The sequence below is a fragment of the Podarcis filfolensis genome (assembly GCF_964270895.1).
Source record: "Podarcis filfolensis genome assembly, chromosome: 1".
Classification (NCBI taxonomy): domain Eukaryota; kingdom Metazoa; phylum Chordata; class Lepidosauria; order Squamata; family Lacertidae; genus Podarcis; species Podarcis filfolensis.
The window spans coordinates 47484062-47502519 of NC_139604.1; the positions used below are offsets into that span (position 1 = coordinate 47484062).

At 44.1% G+C, this 18458-nt stretch overlaps 1 protein-coding gene across 3 annotated transcripts in view; it reads right to left on the reverse strand.

The window, feature by feature from the left end:
- Window positions 1-2698: 2698 nt before the first annotated feature.
- The window catches only part of MRAS (muscle RAS oncogene homolog), a 44113-nt gene continuing 28353 nt past the window's right edge, over window positions 2699-18458 (reverse strand). For all 3 annotated transcript variants that reach the window (XM_083574773.1, XM_083574775.1, XM_083574774.1), the window contains 4 exons: window positions 13959-14112; window positions 12695-12794; window positions 11355-11434; window positions 2699-3024 (listed from right to left, as the gene is read on the reverse strand). In XM_083574773.1, coding sequence (XP_083430899.1) covers window positions 2925-3024; window positions 11355-11434; window positions 12695-12794; window positions 13959-14112 — 434 coding nt within the window. In that variant the 3' untranslated portion in view covers window positions 2699-2924. The remainder of the gene's footprint in view (window positions 3025-11354; window positions 11435-12694; window positions 12795-13958; window positions 14113-18458) is intronic.

Genomic DNA, 18458 nt, shown 5'->3' on the forward strand with positions numbered 1-18458 from the left:
GAGCATCAACCTTGAATGTATAGCAGTGAGGAGCATTCAGCTCAGAAACTAGGTCTTGGAAGTCAGCAGTGATGGAAGGCAGGAAGTTCAGAAAGGAAAGGGAGGATCCTGCTGGGTGCCCAGTTCACACCATTGTGTTTTCTTCCCTCTTCACAATGGTGTGAGCTGGAACAGGGTGCAGTGGCCCTCATTTTGGATTTCCTGCTTTTTTGTTGCTGCTGGTGTTGTGTTGCATCCTTAACGCTGTCTTTGTTTGGAATAAGTCAGTTTTCAGTCTAAAGTAGGCAAGAAAAGAGTGTGTGCTGTGCCAGAAGCGTATGCCCAGACTCTTTGGCTGGTTCCCACAGCTCAGGCGCTGGGGCTGCCGAGAGCAGAAAAGGCACTCATGCCATTAAGATGCAAAATGTGCACGGGAGACCCTCACTCTGTCTTAGAAATGCCTTGCCCTAACCTAATTGTCAAAGACCAAAAACGGTGGCTTCCATACAGCCACTGCATGTTAATTGCTCTTTTGGCTGGAGGATTAGCGGTTTTAACTGGGCAGCAAGAGAAGGAAACCTGGAATGGGTCACATCCACACCGTATATATTGCACACCTTTAAAGCACATGGTTTCCCTCTTGGGAACTGTAGTTTATCTGCCACTGAGCTACAATTCCCAGTACCCTGAACAAACAACAGTTCCCAGGATTCTTCGGGTCACGTCAACCCGCTATAAATCCACCTAAGAATATTGTGGGGGACTTTGTCAAAAGTCTTACTGAAATTAAGATACACTATGTCCACAGCATTCCCCTGATCCACCATGCTTGTTACTCTATAAAATAAGAAATGAGCATAGTCAGGCATGAATTGTTTTTGAGAAACCCATGCTGGGACATGGTAATCACAGCATCCTTTTCTAAGTGCTCATTGACTGTTTAATTATCTGTTCTAGGACCTTTCCTAGTACTGATGTCAAGCTGACTGGCTAGTAGCTACCTGGGTCTCTCTCTCCCCCCCCCCATTTTTGAAGATAGGGACAACATTTGCCCACCTCCAATCCACAGGGGCCTCACCTGTTCTCCAAGAATTCTCAAAGATTTTAGACAGAGGTTCTAAGATCCTATAGTACCCTTGGGTGTACATCAGGCCCTGGAGATTTGAATTTATTTAATGTAGCTAGGTATTCCCTTACTATCTCTTTTCCTATATTGGGCAGCAGCTCCCTCCTTGCATCATTTATTCTGTTATCACCAGGTTGGGCATTGCTTTCCCTTTGGGTGAAGACAGAGGCAAAGTAGGTGTTGAGCAGTTTCACCTTTTTTTCCCTGCCACCCAACAGCATCTCTGTCTTCTCCACACGAAGGACCTACCACTTGCTTGTTCTTCCTCTTGCTCCGAACATAGCCAAATAAACACACACACACACACACACACACACACACACACAGAACCTCTGTTGCAAGCTTGAACACTTTCACTCCTAGCTTGTTCACATGAGCAGGGCCTCATCATTCTCAGATTTGTTCCTGTTTGTTTCTGCACTTTGGGGGTTGACAGGACAGGGATGTCTCTATCCTATGCAAAGCTGTTCACACCTTGGCTAAAGACAAATTAGGAACTGCTTAAAGAGCTCCAGTTGGTGTGAAGTTGGAATAAAAAACAATGTGCAGAACAGCAGTATTTTGTACCAAGATACATACGCATTTGGGATAGCATTGTGTGACCACAGATTAAAAACGCAGCACTGGAAATGCAGTTAATGGGAGTGTAAACAAAGCCACTGTCTCTCTCTTACCTTACAGGGTTCTTGGGAAGATAAAAATAGGAAGGAGAAGAACCCTGTGTGTTACTTGGACCTCCTTGGAGGAACGGTGGGATGTAAACATTCATTAATTAATAAAACTCAAAACTATTTGACTTCATAAATGAAAGGCAAGGCAAAGGAATTAATAATCTGAACTGAGCCTCACCCCTCACCTTTCAACACCAAAATGCATAGGCACACAACTGTATTCAATTTGCATCAGTATAAAGTTTCTCTCTTAAAACCAATCGTACTCTTATTATTTTGTAAATAATGTTTTAATTTAAATATTGTCAGGATTAGCAAAATGACTGCTTTTCTCCCCCCCCCATGGCAGTTTGCTAACAGAAATACAGCCCCCCCTCCCCAAACTGGGATTAACAAGAAGGACAATGACAACAAACAAACAAACCCCTCCGTCCTCTTTCGCTGGCATTTTACAGACGGAGAGCTGGCTGCCCTCCAGGATCTGACACAATGTCTGGAGTCCCCAGAGCAGCTGGAATTCATTTTCTCCCTTCAAATCTATGCAATTTCATATGAAACTGCAGTTTGGCTGCATAGCCAAGTACTTCTGGGAGTGTACAGTGCAAGAACACACACACACACACACACACACACACACACACACACACTGCTGTTTCTTCCTCACTCCACACTTGCTGAGCAAGGAAGTTCCGACTGCCAGTCACCTCCCCCCACCCCAAACAACTGTACAAAATGGAATCATTCATGACTGTATAGAAACGGGCTGTGCCCAGAAATGTGTGCAAGTATAACCGAGAACACTGTGTCTCCATTACAAAACAAAAGATTGCCGAGATGGTGAATGTTCACAAATACTCCCAAGTCCTAGTACTTTGCCCCCTGCTTTGGGGGCGCTTTTTTTTCTTCCGTTTTCTTAATAAAACCACCCTGTGCCGTTTGTCAAGCAGCCTTTTGGCTGAGCTTCAAAAATGCCTTTGAGGTTCTGCTCCCCGTCGAGTCCGTCCGTGCAAGGATTGCCGTTCTCGAAACATTACGTTGCAGTTAGGTGGCACAGGGCTTCAAGGCTGGATTCTTCTCCCCGCTTCCTCCTTTTGAGTTTCAAATTAGGTTCAAGTTGGAATGGATTGAGAAAAAGATAGGAGAGACAGTCACAAAATCACACACTGCAGTTTGTGGGAGCTGGGTGCTCGGTCCCCACGCCACTTGGTCTTCCTCTTCTTCTTCTGACTTTTCTCTGGGACCTGTTGCCTGGACAGGAAAGAAAAGAAACAGGCTTTCAGGACAGAAGGATTTCTTTCACACAAAGTAACATGTGTTTGGATCTGCGCCATTGGCATAGCAATTGGGTGTGGGTTTAGGTCAGTGAATTGTAAGTTTCTTTGAGTTTACAGTTCATCAAAAAGACTCATTGGTCCTAATGATGATGATGATAAGAAGAAGAAGAAGTGGTGATGTAGAGAAAGATAAGCAACTCACACATCCCTCCTGCTTCCCTGATCTCTCTTGAAGAAGGGTACATACAGATCATATATTTAAAGAATACTTCCAACTCCCCAGCCTAAGAATCCTGGGAATGGTAGTTTGCTAAAGATGCTGGGTGCTGTAGTTCTGTGAGATGTAAACTACAGCTCCCAGGGATTCTTTGTTTGAAGGGCAGAATGTGCCTTGAATGCACTTTAGATGTATGGTGTGGTCACAGCAGAAGCTTTCCCCCCTCTTTAAAAAAAACGGTAGACAGGGTTTCGCTACGCATACCTGTATGTGTGTGTACATTGAGTTAGGTCTTGAGCTTTCTGGGCTGGAGTCAATTAACAGGGTGTGCAAACAGTAGGGCTCCCACTAGTCCAATAGCACTTTCCTCCTCCTCCAAATCCACTCTGAATGGTCAGGAGTGTGGGTAATTGCAGTCAAACATAACTATGCGTAAGTGCAGTTAACATAGAGGAGCCTCTTCCTAGACACAACTACTAGGTCATGCCCCCTTACCTCCATGAAGGAGGAAGTAAAGCTGCTTCTCTTCCTTTATTCTCCTTCTCTCTCTGTGCCATGTAATCAATCAACGTTGAGACCACATGTTTGAAACTACAGTGTGTATTTTGCACCCAAGAGCAATCTACCAATGTTCTTCTTGCTGCAGCATGGAACAATGCTTGAATCAGACCCTCGGATTTAGTAAGTAAAGTTTTTAAACTTACTTAACAGGGTATGGTGTGTTCATTGCTAGAGTGGTAGAGAGAGGGGGCAAGCATTTTAAGGAAGACTAAGTGGGATATGCAAAAGGGTTTGATGACCTATATTCCACACTATGTTGAGGGTTAATTCTAATAGTGTTTTTAACTATGCTGGGGGCTCTGGGGCCCTCTGTTTTGAATCTAGATGCCCAGCCGATTCTTTTTGTTAATTACCCACACGTGGGTCAGATCTATTTTCCACCTCCACAAGGAGAACCCCCAGAACTGCGCAGCGGGGGAGATCTTTCCATCTGGCAAGCAGAAATACTTGAGCTGATGGAATGATCATAAGAGTGCAATGCTGAATTCTTTCCTCTGTCTCCAGCATTCCGAGGCCCTTGGAGCGAAGCAGACTTCCCTCCCTAACAGCTGGTACAGAGTTGTGCCCTGAAGGGAGAGCAGATTTTAATCATTATGCTAAGTACTCTACTAATTAGAGCCTGACTGAACTGGGGACCTTGCTGTGGCTAAATTCGCTCGGTGTAAAAAGTGGGCATGGCTTGCTCTGTGCACTTGGTCTCTTGAAAAAGAAAAATTGTCATAGCATCTGCTTAATCTTTTGTATTTGAGCACCACCTTCTGACCCCAGCTATTTCGCTCTCCTTCTCCCAAGGAACAGAGATGGATTTCCTAGAGTGAAAAAAAGAAGAGGATGGTGGATCAATCCCTTCTTCCCCTTCACTGTTTCTCCACTAGATCTCACAACCTTCTGAAGTGGCTTTGGATTTTTATTTTTATTTTAAAGTTGGTAGAAAGAGGCACATGACCTGTATGCAATAGTGACTGATGTCCAACAGAGGCGCTACTCTCTCAACAGCTTACTTGAACAGAACTCGGGTGGGGCAGAGCAGTGGTTTGGGTGGGGCTGCATGGACATACCAACAGAGCCAATCTGGCATTCGTGGCCTGCAGCTCTCCATTCAGGTAAGCTGCAGCTATGCTGGGGTCAGGAGTTATGGGGTTGCCATAGTTATGTTGCACCACCCTTCCTGCTATTCTTTCAAAACCTGTTGTGAGCAGAGGTGTAAGAAACATGCAAGATACCAAGGAGAACAGGAACTCGCTCACACTACTTTCATTTCCCTCAAAAACTATTTTCTGTCTCTAGTCTTGAACTTTGACAGCCGAGAAAATTCATGTCATAGAAAAGGTGTGTTCTTAAAATAAAGGAGCTGGTAGTTTCATCTAGTGGCTGCAAGCCCACAGCATCTAATGTGGTGAGTTGAGAGATGGGCTCCTCTACCCAGCCCTAGTCTCAAGAACAAGAGACTTTGGCCCCAGGATGGGGAACCTGCAGGCCACTGAATGTTGCTCTCCTCATCCTTGAACATTGGGCTGGAGTTGATGGAAGTTCAACAGCCTCTGGAGGGCTACAGGTTTCTTTGCTTCACCCATTCCAAGGATGCCCTCTGTCGCTGATCTATAGCCCCCTCCATTTCCAGCTCAAGGTAGACCTTTGCCATTTCCTCCCATAGGACTTGGTACAAATCAGTGAATGCAGAAAGGTGCCAACGTAAGTATTTTCTGTATAGAATTTTGTTGAAAGGGCAGAACAAAATGTCACTATGGTGTGGCATGGTTGTGGCTCTGGTTCTGAAGTGTGTGTCATGTCGTTTAGGTGTAACACCAAGAGCAGCAGCATTTCTCAAGCTTTTCCTCTCCACTGAATCCTCCTTCTATCTCACATCCCTTCTCTGCCAGCCAGGAAAAGCCGGAAGAGTCTAGCAATGACTGAAAAGCTTGTATGCTGGAGAAGCAGAGTCTATGCTGCCTCCTCTGTGCAAAACTGGGGCTGGCAGGCATATAAAGCCTCCATTCTAGCAGAGCTTCCTAGAGAACACAACTGCAAGGCAAGGCTGGGTTATCTTTCCTGGCTGAATGGGTCAGTGTGGCATAATGGACATATACAAATACCAGATGTCCCATTCCAGTTAAAGGCCTACAGTTAATGAAGACGGGAAGGCAGCACAGAAATCCATTTTGAGATGGATTAATGAAGGGATGCCCAACAGGTCGATCACAGTCTACTGGTAGATCCCCATGAGGTTTTGGTTGGTCGTGGTTGATCGCTGGGTCCCTTTCCTTAGCGTAAAATAGAATTCTGCAGAACTGAAGACTGAGTTTACTCAGCGAGGCTGTTTGTTTCCCCAGCGATCTGTTGGTGAGTGGCTGTCCCCCTTTCTCCCTAAAAAAAGCTCATCATCTTTGCCCTGAACCCTCCAAAAGGGGGTAGATCACTGCCAGTTTTTAATTCTGTGAGTAGATCACAGTCTCTTAGGAGTTCGCCACCCCTAGATTAATGGATAGGAAGACAGGTGAGGGAAAGGATCTTACTTTATAGCTAATGCTACATGGATGAATGGGGAATGGGTCATGCACAACATAGGGTGCAAAGTGACTTCGGCCAGCTCAGAGTTGAGGACATTGCAAAACACAGCATTAAAAAGAAAAGGTTGCCCTTTTAAACTGCTCTGATGGGCAGCTAGGGAGACTGCCAGCTTCAGGGATATTCAAAGAAAGAGAGAGGCTTACAAATCAGCATTGCTTCACAGAAAGCAAAGAAATAAACAAAGAACAGCAGCTCTCCTTATTACCTAAGTTTGCAACCGATCTTTCTATTTAAAACATACTTATTAGGAAGCATGTCCTATTGGACCTAATGGAACTTACTTCTTTGTCAACGTGTTTTTCCCTCACTGGATAAAATCAGCTACCTGTCTTTAAGGACACGGTAGAGCATGTTAGTGACAGGTGCCACATCATCCCTATGAAATTCCAATTGAATGTGCAGAATTTCTTATGAGTCACAATGAAAATGAGGAAGATAATATTTATAGCATTTTATTTTCAGTGCAGAATGGAATTAATGGTCACCCACATTCTGATTCCATGAATCTGCACAACGTCATTCACATATGGGCTGGGAGGCTCCCAGTCCTTTTTTGCAGAAATATTGGCTGTATACACACTATACCTTTAAAGCTCATTTGAAGCACATTCTGCCCCCCCCCCCCGAATTATGGGCCCTGTAGTTTACTGAGTTGCAACTCCTAGCAACCATTCACAAACCACAATGACAATAATTCTTCGAGGCGGGGAGGACATGTGCTTTGAATAGTGTATACGCAGCCCTTATGATGCCCAAGTTAATGTTGTGCTGCTATAAAAATGGTTTGGCTTGTATCTGGTTAACTGCATGAGAAGAAAAGAATTGCAGTTTACTCTCAAGGCCTGAGAAATAAAATGTATAGATGATCTTGAGTTGCCAGTGTGCAAAGAAACTGTCTGACACATAGTCACCTCTTTAGTAACCGTGTCTTGTGAGTTTGGTGTGTGTGTGTGTGTGTGCGTAGATAAGAGAACCCTAACCAGAAGGAAGACTTTTAGGTTAAAGCCCTCTGGAAAGCCTGTGAACAAAAGGGGTATTAGTTAAAAAAAAAAAAGTTAAGATTTCTTTAGAACTAACTCTCATTTTGAAGATAATTTCAAAGTATCGTTAAACATCTAACTTGCAGACAAGCCTGTTATATGACATTATAAACAAGTTTTAATAAATGGTTTGAATTTTAAATTAAAATTTAAAATTCTGGAGGGTAGGACTCAAATCAATGGCTTCAAGTTGCAAGAAAGGAGATTCCAACTAAACATTTGGAAAAACTTTCTGACGGTAAGAGCTGTTCAGCAGTGGAACAGACTCCCACGAGAGGTGGTGGACTCTCCTTCCTTGGAGGTTTTTTAGCAGAGGTTGGATGGCCATCTGTCATGGATGCTTTAGTTGAGATTCCTGCATTGCAGGGGGTTGGACTAGATGACTCTTGGGGTCCCTTCCAGCTCTAGGATTGTATGATTCTAAGTCTCCCAGTCTGTTAGGGTGCTTCCAGACTGTTACTAATTTTGGGTAGGATTCAAGCACATAGCAGAAATTCCTGTTGCAAAGTTATAGTTGACTGAGAAGTCTTGTGCAACACGCCTGCTTCCCCAGAATGTCAGACTTCTGGCAATAAAGAAAGTGTCGGGAAAACGGAGTGGAAATTGTGGGCTAATACTTGCTTTGACGCAATGTCACCTAATCTCCCTGCTAGCAAATCAAGCTGATCGCTCAATAAGCAGGTCCTCTGGAAGTGCCCTCAGTCCTGTGCCTAGACCCAGCTACTGTGTGTGGGTGTGCAGTGATATGTGAACAGGGGAGTATTTAGAATTTATTTAATGGTGGCAGCAGAATTCAAAGGAATAAGGTAAGCAGGTACCATCATTGTATAAGGGTTAAGTAGTGTGGATTCTACCTGTAAAAATACAAAGGTGTAATGGTAAAACAGGAAGGCTTTCAGTATAAGGGGATCAAAAGTGATGCTTGCTTCAGGTTTACTATATGAATGTAAATCTGGCACTGATGGAATTCTCACTCACAAGTTAGGAATGGATGAATCTGTCCATTTCGGTCTCTCTTGGTTTACCATTATTCCAGTCTTAGATTCAATCTTAATTTCTTCAGCAGTTTGCCATTTTTTTTAAAAGATCCTCATGAAAATGCATCACAGATCCATTCTCCACCAGATCAACTCCAACAGCAGTGATGCCCTAGAACTAAGGCCCGAGGACCGGATCAGGCCCAATTGCCTTCAGGATCCGGCTTGCAGACTGTCCATGGGGATTCTGTTTGGGCTGCGACATTCCCCCCCCTGCGCCATTTTCCCCCTCCCTCACACACACCACGGTGGCGCCTCCTCCCTCCCTCCTCCTGGCTTTTTCCCACCCTGCCTAGAGGAGGAAGGGAGCTGGGTTGAGCTGGCTGGGCGCCATTTTAAGCAGCCCCTCTGCAGAGCCAGCCCTTGCGCGCCACTCAGCTTCCAGCCACCACCCTGGTGCTCCTGTGGGCAGTCCAGAGCTCTCCCCGCTGGCTGTGCGGTGGTGATCTGGCCTCCGCTGCTGGCAGGAAAGCTCTGGACTGTGGGAAGGCCTCTGGAGACCATCCCGCAGTCCAGAGCTCACTCCGCCGCTGTTGCGGCTGCTGCAATTCGGCCTCCGCTGCTAGCGGGAGGGCCCCCATCCCACCCCCAAAGTGCGGAAGAGGTGCCAGCAGCAGGAGACTCAGCAGGCCGCAATGCAGCACCAAACCCAGGCGAGGACCCCCCCCCCCATCCAAACAATGACGATCATCAGTGCAGGTAAGAAAAAAATAATAATTTTAATTTTTATCAACTACAATACTGTATGGCCTGCCTGGTGCTCTTGCATGGAATGTGTCCTTTTAAAATGCATCTGTGGGTTATTTGTGGGGCCTGCCTAGTGTGCATAGTAATTCATTCATTTCCCCCCCCCAATATAGTCCAGCCCCCCACAAAGTCTGAGGGACAGTGGACTGGCCCCCTGCTGAAAATTTTGCCGACCCCTAGAAGACAATTAGCAAATGGAAAACCAGAGCAACCAGATGCTTCGCCATCCTTATGATGAAGATTCTTTGGGCAGAACCAGATGTTGCCCAATTTGCCACAGTGCCGTGCGTGCGCCTGTCCTTGACGCAAGATTTAAACCACGGGGGCTGCACCAGCTCAGCTCTGAGGGAGTCTTCTCAGTGCCAGCTTTACTAATGAGGAAAATGATTTGAAAACAACATGGCACAATTCCAGCTTGCATCTGTCCTCCCAAAGCGACTTCTCCTCACCACCCACTCCCTATTTCTGCTGCCAAAGGAGATGATCTAGGATGAGTGGGTAGTGGCACCTGCTTTCCTGAGAAACAGGCATAAATCAGCAAAAGATATGACTGCAAGGAAGAAGGAAGCGCCACGTATTTCTCCTTTTCTCTACACTGCTTGGAAAAATGGCCATGATAATGGCAGCATTTCTGCAGGCCTATATCCTCAGCTCAACTGAGGCAGGGGGAGGGGAGAGGCATCACACAACATGTTTTCCAACTCTCTTGTACATGAAATCTAGTAAAAGTGACCATTTCCATGGAAGCACATTTTCCAGGTGGAGTTATTTTTCAGCAGATTCATACTCATGCCAGTTCAGTGGGGCTTATACCCAGGTAAGCATTATAATATTGCAGCTTTAGTAGGCAGGTTGTGTAGAAATTCAGCAAACAAACCCCCTTGAAGAAAATCTGCAGCCGAACTGGAAATATAATCCCAGTTTAGACAGGACAGATGGATGGTTCATCCATTCCACCACAGTGGGTTCTCAACTTGAACTGGCAGTGCTTTTTCCACTCGATGGGCAAGTAAAACAACTCGGCAGCTAAATAAATGGACAAAGACATCCAGTGCTTTTGGACTTTTGCCAAAATAAGATATAGAGGAAAACCAGACACTGTAATCCAAGTAAGAGTAATGGAAACTTCCAAGCTAAGTGGCAAAGTTGAGAGGAGAGGCACATTAAGCCCATATTTTAGACTTTTGTTTACATAAAAGCCAACTGGACTTTTCCTAATTTTGCATGTGGCAGAATATGGGTTCATGTTACATTGGGCCACTGTTGCACATGAGATTCAATGGTTTAAAGCAGGTATTTCCAGTTCTGAGGAGTCTCTTCTATTCCAGAGAACCTTCTCTGGGGCTGTACTACCTAGCTGGTTTCTCGTTCCCCCAGCTAAGCACCCACACCCAGTCCAACAGCTTTCAGGCTAGATTGGAGCTAAGCACCTCTCGTCTTAGAAATGGACAATTACCCTGAGCTAGTGGTTCTAAGAAGGGTTCTGAGAAAACCTGGAGCTTATTTGAAACTTCTCTAGGGTTTCAGCATAAGAGAGTCCTCTTCCTTGAAAGGCACCTTGCCCACCATTACTGATCAGGGTGCAGCTGTAGAAGAATGTTCCAGGAGCACAGTAAGTTTGATTGGAGGCTTAAGACGATTGGATGATACCCAATGAACACTGAGCATGGATCTTAGGACCTGCCCCCCAATTACCTAGCAGGTAATTTCCTCCCCTCCCCCCCAGTTTTCAAAAAGAAGAAAGTTTGAAAGTCACCGCAGTAGACCATCTCAGAAGGCATTCAAGGATCAGGTGATACAATGGCCTGAGCTGGAAGGGGCATGTTGAGCTTAGATGACATCATGTCATCAGAACTCAAGGCTGACCAAGCTCACATGGGCCATTTGAGCTGATCATGTGGACCATCTGTGATAGAGAGAACAAATGGTTCCACAACTGATCTGGGATAAGTATTGTGCTACCAAGATAGTCATTTGTGTGCTGAAATATATATGTAAACTGTGCATTATATTAAAACTGGCATTTAGCAGTGAGATATGAACCAGCTCTTGCTTCTAGCACGTGGATGATAGATTCATTAAACCCTTTCAAACCGTGTCAGTATTTGGCCAACTCAACAGGCTGATGGCTCACCTGATTACTCGAACAAGATCATGGAAGGCTTTGTCAACATTCAATGGGGGATCCTTTGCACTGGTTTCTATATATGGAATCTGGAAAATAAAGGCCCAGTAACTCTTAAATATGTATGTTATTGGGGAAATGGTTTTATGTAATGATTCACGAGAAAGAAAACATTTGATTACACAGTAGGGACTCCATTTTAACAAAGAAGGAAGGTGGCTTGTTTCATTTTTATTTCCCCAATCTGCCTGAAGACAGTTTGAATAACTAGAAGCTCAGAAAGATTAAAGAGCTGTTCACAGATAGAACTTGTCACACTGATACTTGATAATGAGGACAAGAAGAGGGTGGGTTACATGTTCCAGGGTTTCTGCTGCTACATTTTGTGCACTATTCCATGGCAGAAAATGACTTGATAAAGGTGCTCTCTAGTGGCATAGTTGCACTATAACCTTGCATCAGTTTTATACCAGTTTAACTGACATAGTCTCATGTAAAGAAACTTGGGAATGGGTAGTTTGGAGAGAGCTTTGCCGCCCCTCTCAAAATTACAGTTCCCAGAGTTTCCTGGGGAGAAGAAATGGCTGTCTGCAAATTATATATGTACTTACAAGGAGATCCATATTATTATTACTACTTCATTTTTAAACCACACTTCATCCTGTAACATCCCAGTGTGGGTCACAACATAATCAAATAAAATACAGTAGCACATAGCAGAACAGCAGACCATGGAAAAGGGATATTCAAAAGCATTCATATGAAATATAGAAATTTGCTGCTGATGTAGCCCAAGGAATGATAGTATGTTTTTAGAATACATACAATGTCTTTATAGTACAGTGGTACCTCTGGTTATGAACTTAATTCATTCTGGAGGTCTGTTCTTAATCTGAAACCGTTCTTAACCTGAGGTACCACTTTAGCTAATGGGGCCAGCATGCGATTTCTGTTCTCATCCTGAGGTAAAGTTCTTAACCTGAGGTACTACTTTAGGGTTAGCGGAGTCTATAACCCGAAGTGTTTGCAACCTGAGGAGTTTGTAACCCGAGGTACCACTGTACCTTATTTTTTTAAAGCCACCTTGTGGAAATTTTTGGTGAAGGCACAATAGAAATTTCTGACATAAATATATTCATATATTCCAGAAAAGTCATATACTTGGTGGGTTTGGTGTACAAATGGGCACATGTGCATGCAAACAGTCAACCTAGTCATACAAAATATAGTGGATTTTTTGCTGATGGAAGAACAGACCTAGCATCCTATGTACTTCCAATAGGCCATAGGCTCTTACAGGCCATTGAATGGTCAAAGAAAACATCATGGAAAGAAACCAAAATACTTACATTGTGCTTTGCTGCCATTTCCTTTCCTTGCTCCCGTGTGATTTTTCGCAAATGCATTAAGTCTACTTTGTTGGCCACCAGGATCATTGGAAAAGATTCCCTGGAAGAAGTGAATAAAGAGAGAACACCAGTACAAAAACTCGCTGCTTCTTGGGTGTCACACTATTTCTAGTATCTGAAGAAGACAGAAACCACAAACCAAAGCACTTGCTGCTTAATTGAAGAACAGAGCTTGATCAAATCATGAATGAATGCCATGGTGATCTACCAAGGCTTTTCTTATCTTTTGCTTGTGCATTAAATAGCAAATGTTAATAGCAAATGTACTTGCAGTGGACACCTAAAACCAGTCTAGAAATCTGAGCTTTGGCCTGGTTCACACATGCAAGGACACTGCTTAATTTCTCTTCTTGGTCTTTGTCAGCAACTAGGCGCTGAATGTATGGACTGACTGCTCGGTTATAAATGTTATTTATTGATGACGTTTATATACTGCTTAACTATTCAAATTTCTAAGTGGTACACATAAAACGAATCCACAGAAAATAGGACAACAAGCCAGTGGACTGGATGCTGGGACGGCAATTTACATTCAAGGAGGAAATAGCTTCCATTCTTCCTCCCTGCACTTGCAGTCACCTGTAACCCCCCAAAACCTTATCTGGAAGTTTGAGTAGGCACTCCTGAACCATGTGGGATGAGGCATGTGCCTGCTGGGAGACTGGGGAATTTGGATTTGAAGGCAACTTAAGGAAACTCACTGAAGGGAACATTTCTCTCCCTTGCTCCCTCCAGCAGCTCTGCCACACCCCCAAATGTACCTGTGTTCAATGTAACATGTAAACAAGCATACTTTACACACAGGCTGGCAGCATAAAACTGAGGATGTCACTTTCAAAGATTTTATAACTGGGCATGACATCTTATTGTTACAAGAAACCCGGGCTAGAGAGAATCTGGTTTTGAATGGCCACATCAGAAACACCAATGCTGTTCATTAAAAAATCTCCATAGGGCAACATGCATATATTTTAAATATTCTGGCAGCATGCAGATATTTTAAATATAACTAATGGGTTAAAGGATTGGTCATAAAAATATAAAGTCATAAAAAATGTAGGAGGTAAGGATGCAAATCAATTCAATGTCCACTCAGTCGAGAGCCATACAAAAAAGTTAAGTCTCTCGAGGGAGGGCTCCGACATTTTTACTCCTCAAAAGAATCCATGGGAGTTCAGAGTACTTGCAGCTCAAATGCACTCACCTGTCTTTGACTCGGAGGATGAGCTGGTGGAACCTGTCCACATGCTCGAAGCTGGCTTTATCTGTGACTGAGTAGACTATGAGGAACCCATCCCCTGTCCTCATGTACTGCTCCCTCATTGCGCTGAATTCTTCTTGGCCTGCCGTGTCCAGAACTAGGGACGGCAAGGGAAAAGAGAAAGTAGAAGATGCTCAGTTGGCCTGCACCCAAATTGTATGTCCATCCTGACTCTCCTGCCCTAAACACATCTGCTTGAGAGCTAAGCCTCCTTTTTACACGGTTCCAGGTCTATGTTGGAGGAAGGTGGGGCTGTGCATGGCTAACCCTGCCCCATCTCCAGCCCTCCCTACATCTGCACACTGACCAAGAAAGGTAAAAAGAGTTTAAGGGTGCATGCATGTAGGTGCTCCTTATGGCTATGACCAGCTCAACATTTGGATGTTGGGAGGGTGCAGCCAGGGCAGCAGGGTCCAGCTCTCCTCTACATGTGTTCAGTGCATGTGTGAAGTCACACGCAAAGAGGGGTGGCAGATGTGCTTAGGATGGCAGCTGAAGCCTCCCAGATTATTAGTTTTAGCAATGATGAACACCCCATTGTAACCCAAGAACTAGACTGAAAGGGGGCTTGAGCCTTGCAACAGTTAAGATTCCCCTCTGACAATCTTCTTCTCCCTTTGCATTACGGATGTACAGCCGTACCTTGGAAGTTGAACGGAATCCGTTCCGGAAGTCCGTTCTACTTCCAAAACATTCGAAAACCAAATCGCAGCTTCTGATTGGCTGCATGAAGCTCCTGCAGCCAATCAGAAGCTGCAGAAGCCCCGTCATACATTCGGATTCCCAAAGAACGTTTGCAAACTGGAATAATCACTTCCGGGTTTGCGCGTTCGGAAGCCAAAACGTCTGAATTCCAGGGCGTTCGACCACCAAAATACGACTGTATATATTAAAACTCAAACCTCAGCATTTGAGGACCAAGCTAGACAGGGCATTCTGTCACATCGTATGTTGTGTAACTGCATTTTGTTAAACACATAGGCAGCAAAGGAGTCCCTGGACCATGGAATAATCCATAGAGTCCAAGCCTAGGGCAGCTTCACATGGTACACTTTTGGCAGATGCACTAGTATATTTCTGAAAAATAAACTATGCTCAAACACCTGTAGTGAAGAGCAGAGCAGAGGCCACTTCTACCTACCTCCATCCTGGGAACCAACAGAGGTTTGGCTCTTTCATGTTCTTATAGTATTTAGCTACTTACTCACTGTTAGAAACAGGATACTGGTCTAGAGAACCCAACAGGCCTGTGGTTGTTGTTGCTTTTTAAAACATCAGTCCCACTGTATGTTTGGTGTACGCTTGGTGAAATAAATGTTGCTGTTACGATTATAACGTCTTTGTATTCTTTAACCTGCCCCTTCTGAAACATTAGCTTCTCTCCTTGGCTAGGAGGAGGGAAGGCGAACCCTGCTCCATATATTTGCAGTCTGCGTGGGTCCAATTCTGAGGCACCCTTTGGGGGGGGGGATGGCTGAGAACATTCTTTCCTTCTTATAAAAGTTATTTTCCATAACTCTTTGTTGCCAGACGGAGAAAGGCATGACCTAAAGGCTACTCCTGAATGACTGTTCTAAAGCCATTAAGCAAAAGCAAAGCAAAAGCCCAGGAAGAAAAAAAAGAGAAGGAATTATGCTATAATTGCTTTCTTTTAATATCGTGCCCTTGTTTCTCCAGCAGACCTTGTGAGTGGATTTAAGTGCCGAGGGATGGCACGTGGTACAGTCTTCGCATGGAACAATGACAATCTCTGAATGCATACAAATGGAGTTGTTTGAAACTGCCTCGTGTCAAGCTAGCGGGTTACTTGGAAAGCTAGCACACCAGAGAAGGCACCAAGCTTAGCTTTTATCCTGAAATGCTTTTCATATGCAGGGAGATTTTGACATGGAAGCACTTGACCCGCCCCCTGAAGCTTCAAATGGAACAGTTAGAATCATATTACTGCAGAGCTGGAAGGGACTGTCAGGGTCATCTAGTCCAACCCCTGCAATGGAGGAATCTCAACACTTAAGGGTGTACCACATTTTCTCCTTAATATCTAAAGTAAGGTTACCAGACATCCCTGTTTCCTGGGGACCGACCCCGGATTTACAAACCACTCCCCATACAAAATCCATTGAAGTTGAAAAGTGTCCCCAGATTCATTGAAAAAGATCTGGTAACCTTAAAGAGGTTCTTATGTCTCAGAGCATGTACAGAATACATTTTCCCCCACTACAAACTATAGAGCCACAGCCAGCCTCTGTATATTTGGGATTAGGGAGCACAGAGGCTCCAGGTCAAAGACTGTGGCCTCCAGGCAAGTTTACATCTCTGTTTTTCAAAGTTAAGCCCTCTGCTGACTAGATATACAGTTCAACAAGTTGCGCTAAGGTGCTTGCCAGACAGAATGACCTCCCTTCTCCTCCCACTGTATACTGTTCTGGGAGTTTTCCCAATTCTCCCAATAGGATTTGGGGAGGATGAGGGGAAGAGCAGGAAAAGTCCTGATGCACTAGCAGAACTCATTGTGCTTGCTTCTGCCAGGACAACTACTTAGTTGAATCTGGTCCACTGTATTCATTGCATGGTGAAACGTAAAGGCAGATTCAGGCCCCTAGATATTAGCCCCCCCCACCATTAAAAATTAAAAAAGCAATATGTAAGTTATATGCTTACACTATCTATTTAGAGCCCCTCAGATATGATTTTTATTGTGCATTCATGATGATTTGTGCTCGTGATGGTATTGGGGTGGTTATATATGTTCTTGCTTTCAATACTTTCTGTGGCTAGAAAATTTCAAAGTAGAAATACTGTTCCATTTCTAATTAGTGTATATCCCATAATATCCTACTGAAATCCCACAATTTTTTGTGTACCACAAATGTCTTGGTTTACTTTTCGTCCCTCAAGACAGCAATAACGACACAGCATTGGGGAAGCATCTTAGAACAAATAATAGAGCAAAATGATGTGTGGATGGTCCAGTGTAAATCCATCACTAATGCACTATTGTTGTGTCTAAGACATGTTATGGAATACACTCACACAGAAAAAACCAATTTGGAAGGCTTTGCAATTTCTGTATCATAAAATATCAGAGTAGCATACAACACTTCTGAATCGCTGCTATGCTAATTTGTGATCTGTTGCTCTGATTCTGCATTTGCCATGATGTGATGGCATACCACATGATACGAGAAATCGTTAGAAGATTTACAACCAGTGAGGGTGGTGTGAAACAGCCAATGCTTTTTCCCCTTCAAAGACAGAGAGAAGGGATCTAATTTTGGGGAGAGGGGAGGGATTGATTCTAATACAAAAAAAGCAAACATCAGGATTCAAAACTATCCCTCTCCTCTGTAAGGGAAGAAATAATTTCACTTCTAATGAAGCATGGATTTGGAGTGCTAAGAAGAGATGGAACAACTAGGAACCTGTTCACTGACCCTAGTGCAAAAAGGGCCAGCAGAATAGAGGCAAAAACCTTAACCATTTAGCTTGTTTAGAAGTCAGATTTTAAAACAAAACAAGAAACCCAGGCACCAGCTCCTCAGTGACAGCGACTATGCAAGCATGAATGCTTTTAGAATGATCGCTGGCCCTTTAACCTTCTGGTTAGATTATTCCCAAGCTGTTTTTATGATCTTTGCAGAAGCGAGGCAGACGAACCAGCGTGATCTTGGTGTGAAGCAAGAGCACATCTGGAGGTGGGCCAAGCCAAACACAGCAAGAAACGCTGACAGAACTTATGGGAAGAATTTAGGCAACCAGCTTACACGTACTTGTTTAGGGGAAGGCTAAATTGACCCAAGTGGAATTCACTTCTGAGCCAACAGAAGCATACATACTTGTGCAGTTAGTACCAGAGCATAAATGCATAAGATTGCAATTCTAAATATCGCGGATGACTATGGTGTTGTGGGCATAGCGCCTTGTCTTAACCAGATTTGCTCAAGTTTCAGGGATTTTGATGGAATTTGCTTCCAATCAAGTAGGCTTACAATGCCAGCCAGAAATCAAAAGACTGCGAAGGTACCTCCCAAGCATCCTTTAAAACAAAATAAAAACCACACCTCTTCCTTCCCATTTTTTTACCTACCAGTACCAAGGTGCTGACACTTGGTCGGTAGTTTGAAGGAGGGATGCAAGTACAGGCTGCAACTTTAGATTTGCACAGTTGAAGTTGATAAAATGGATTTGTCACCCTGGTGCAACAAATCCTACCCTGCAGCCCCCTTTTAAAACAAACAAAAAAACACCCCCAAAACTTTTTGCAGTTAGGAAAGTGAAAAGTGTGGAACAAATGAAGGATTAATGGGAAGACATATAAAACACCTTGCAAGCAAGTCAGGATGAATGCTCATTGTCATCTAACATCCTTGCACACAAATCACAATGAATGCTCAATAAAGACTGGCCGGAGCCTAACTTCCGTTTAAGCTTTGTGCAAGCAAA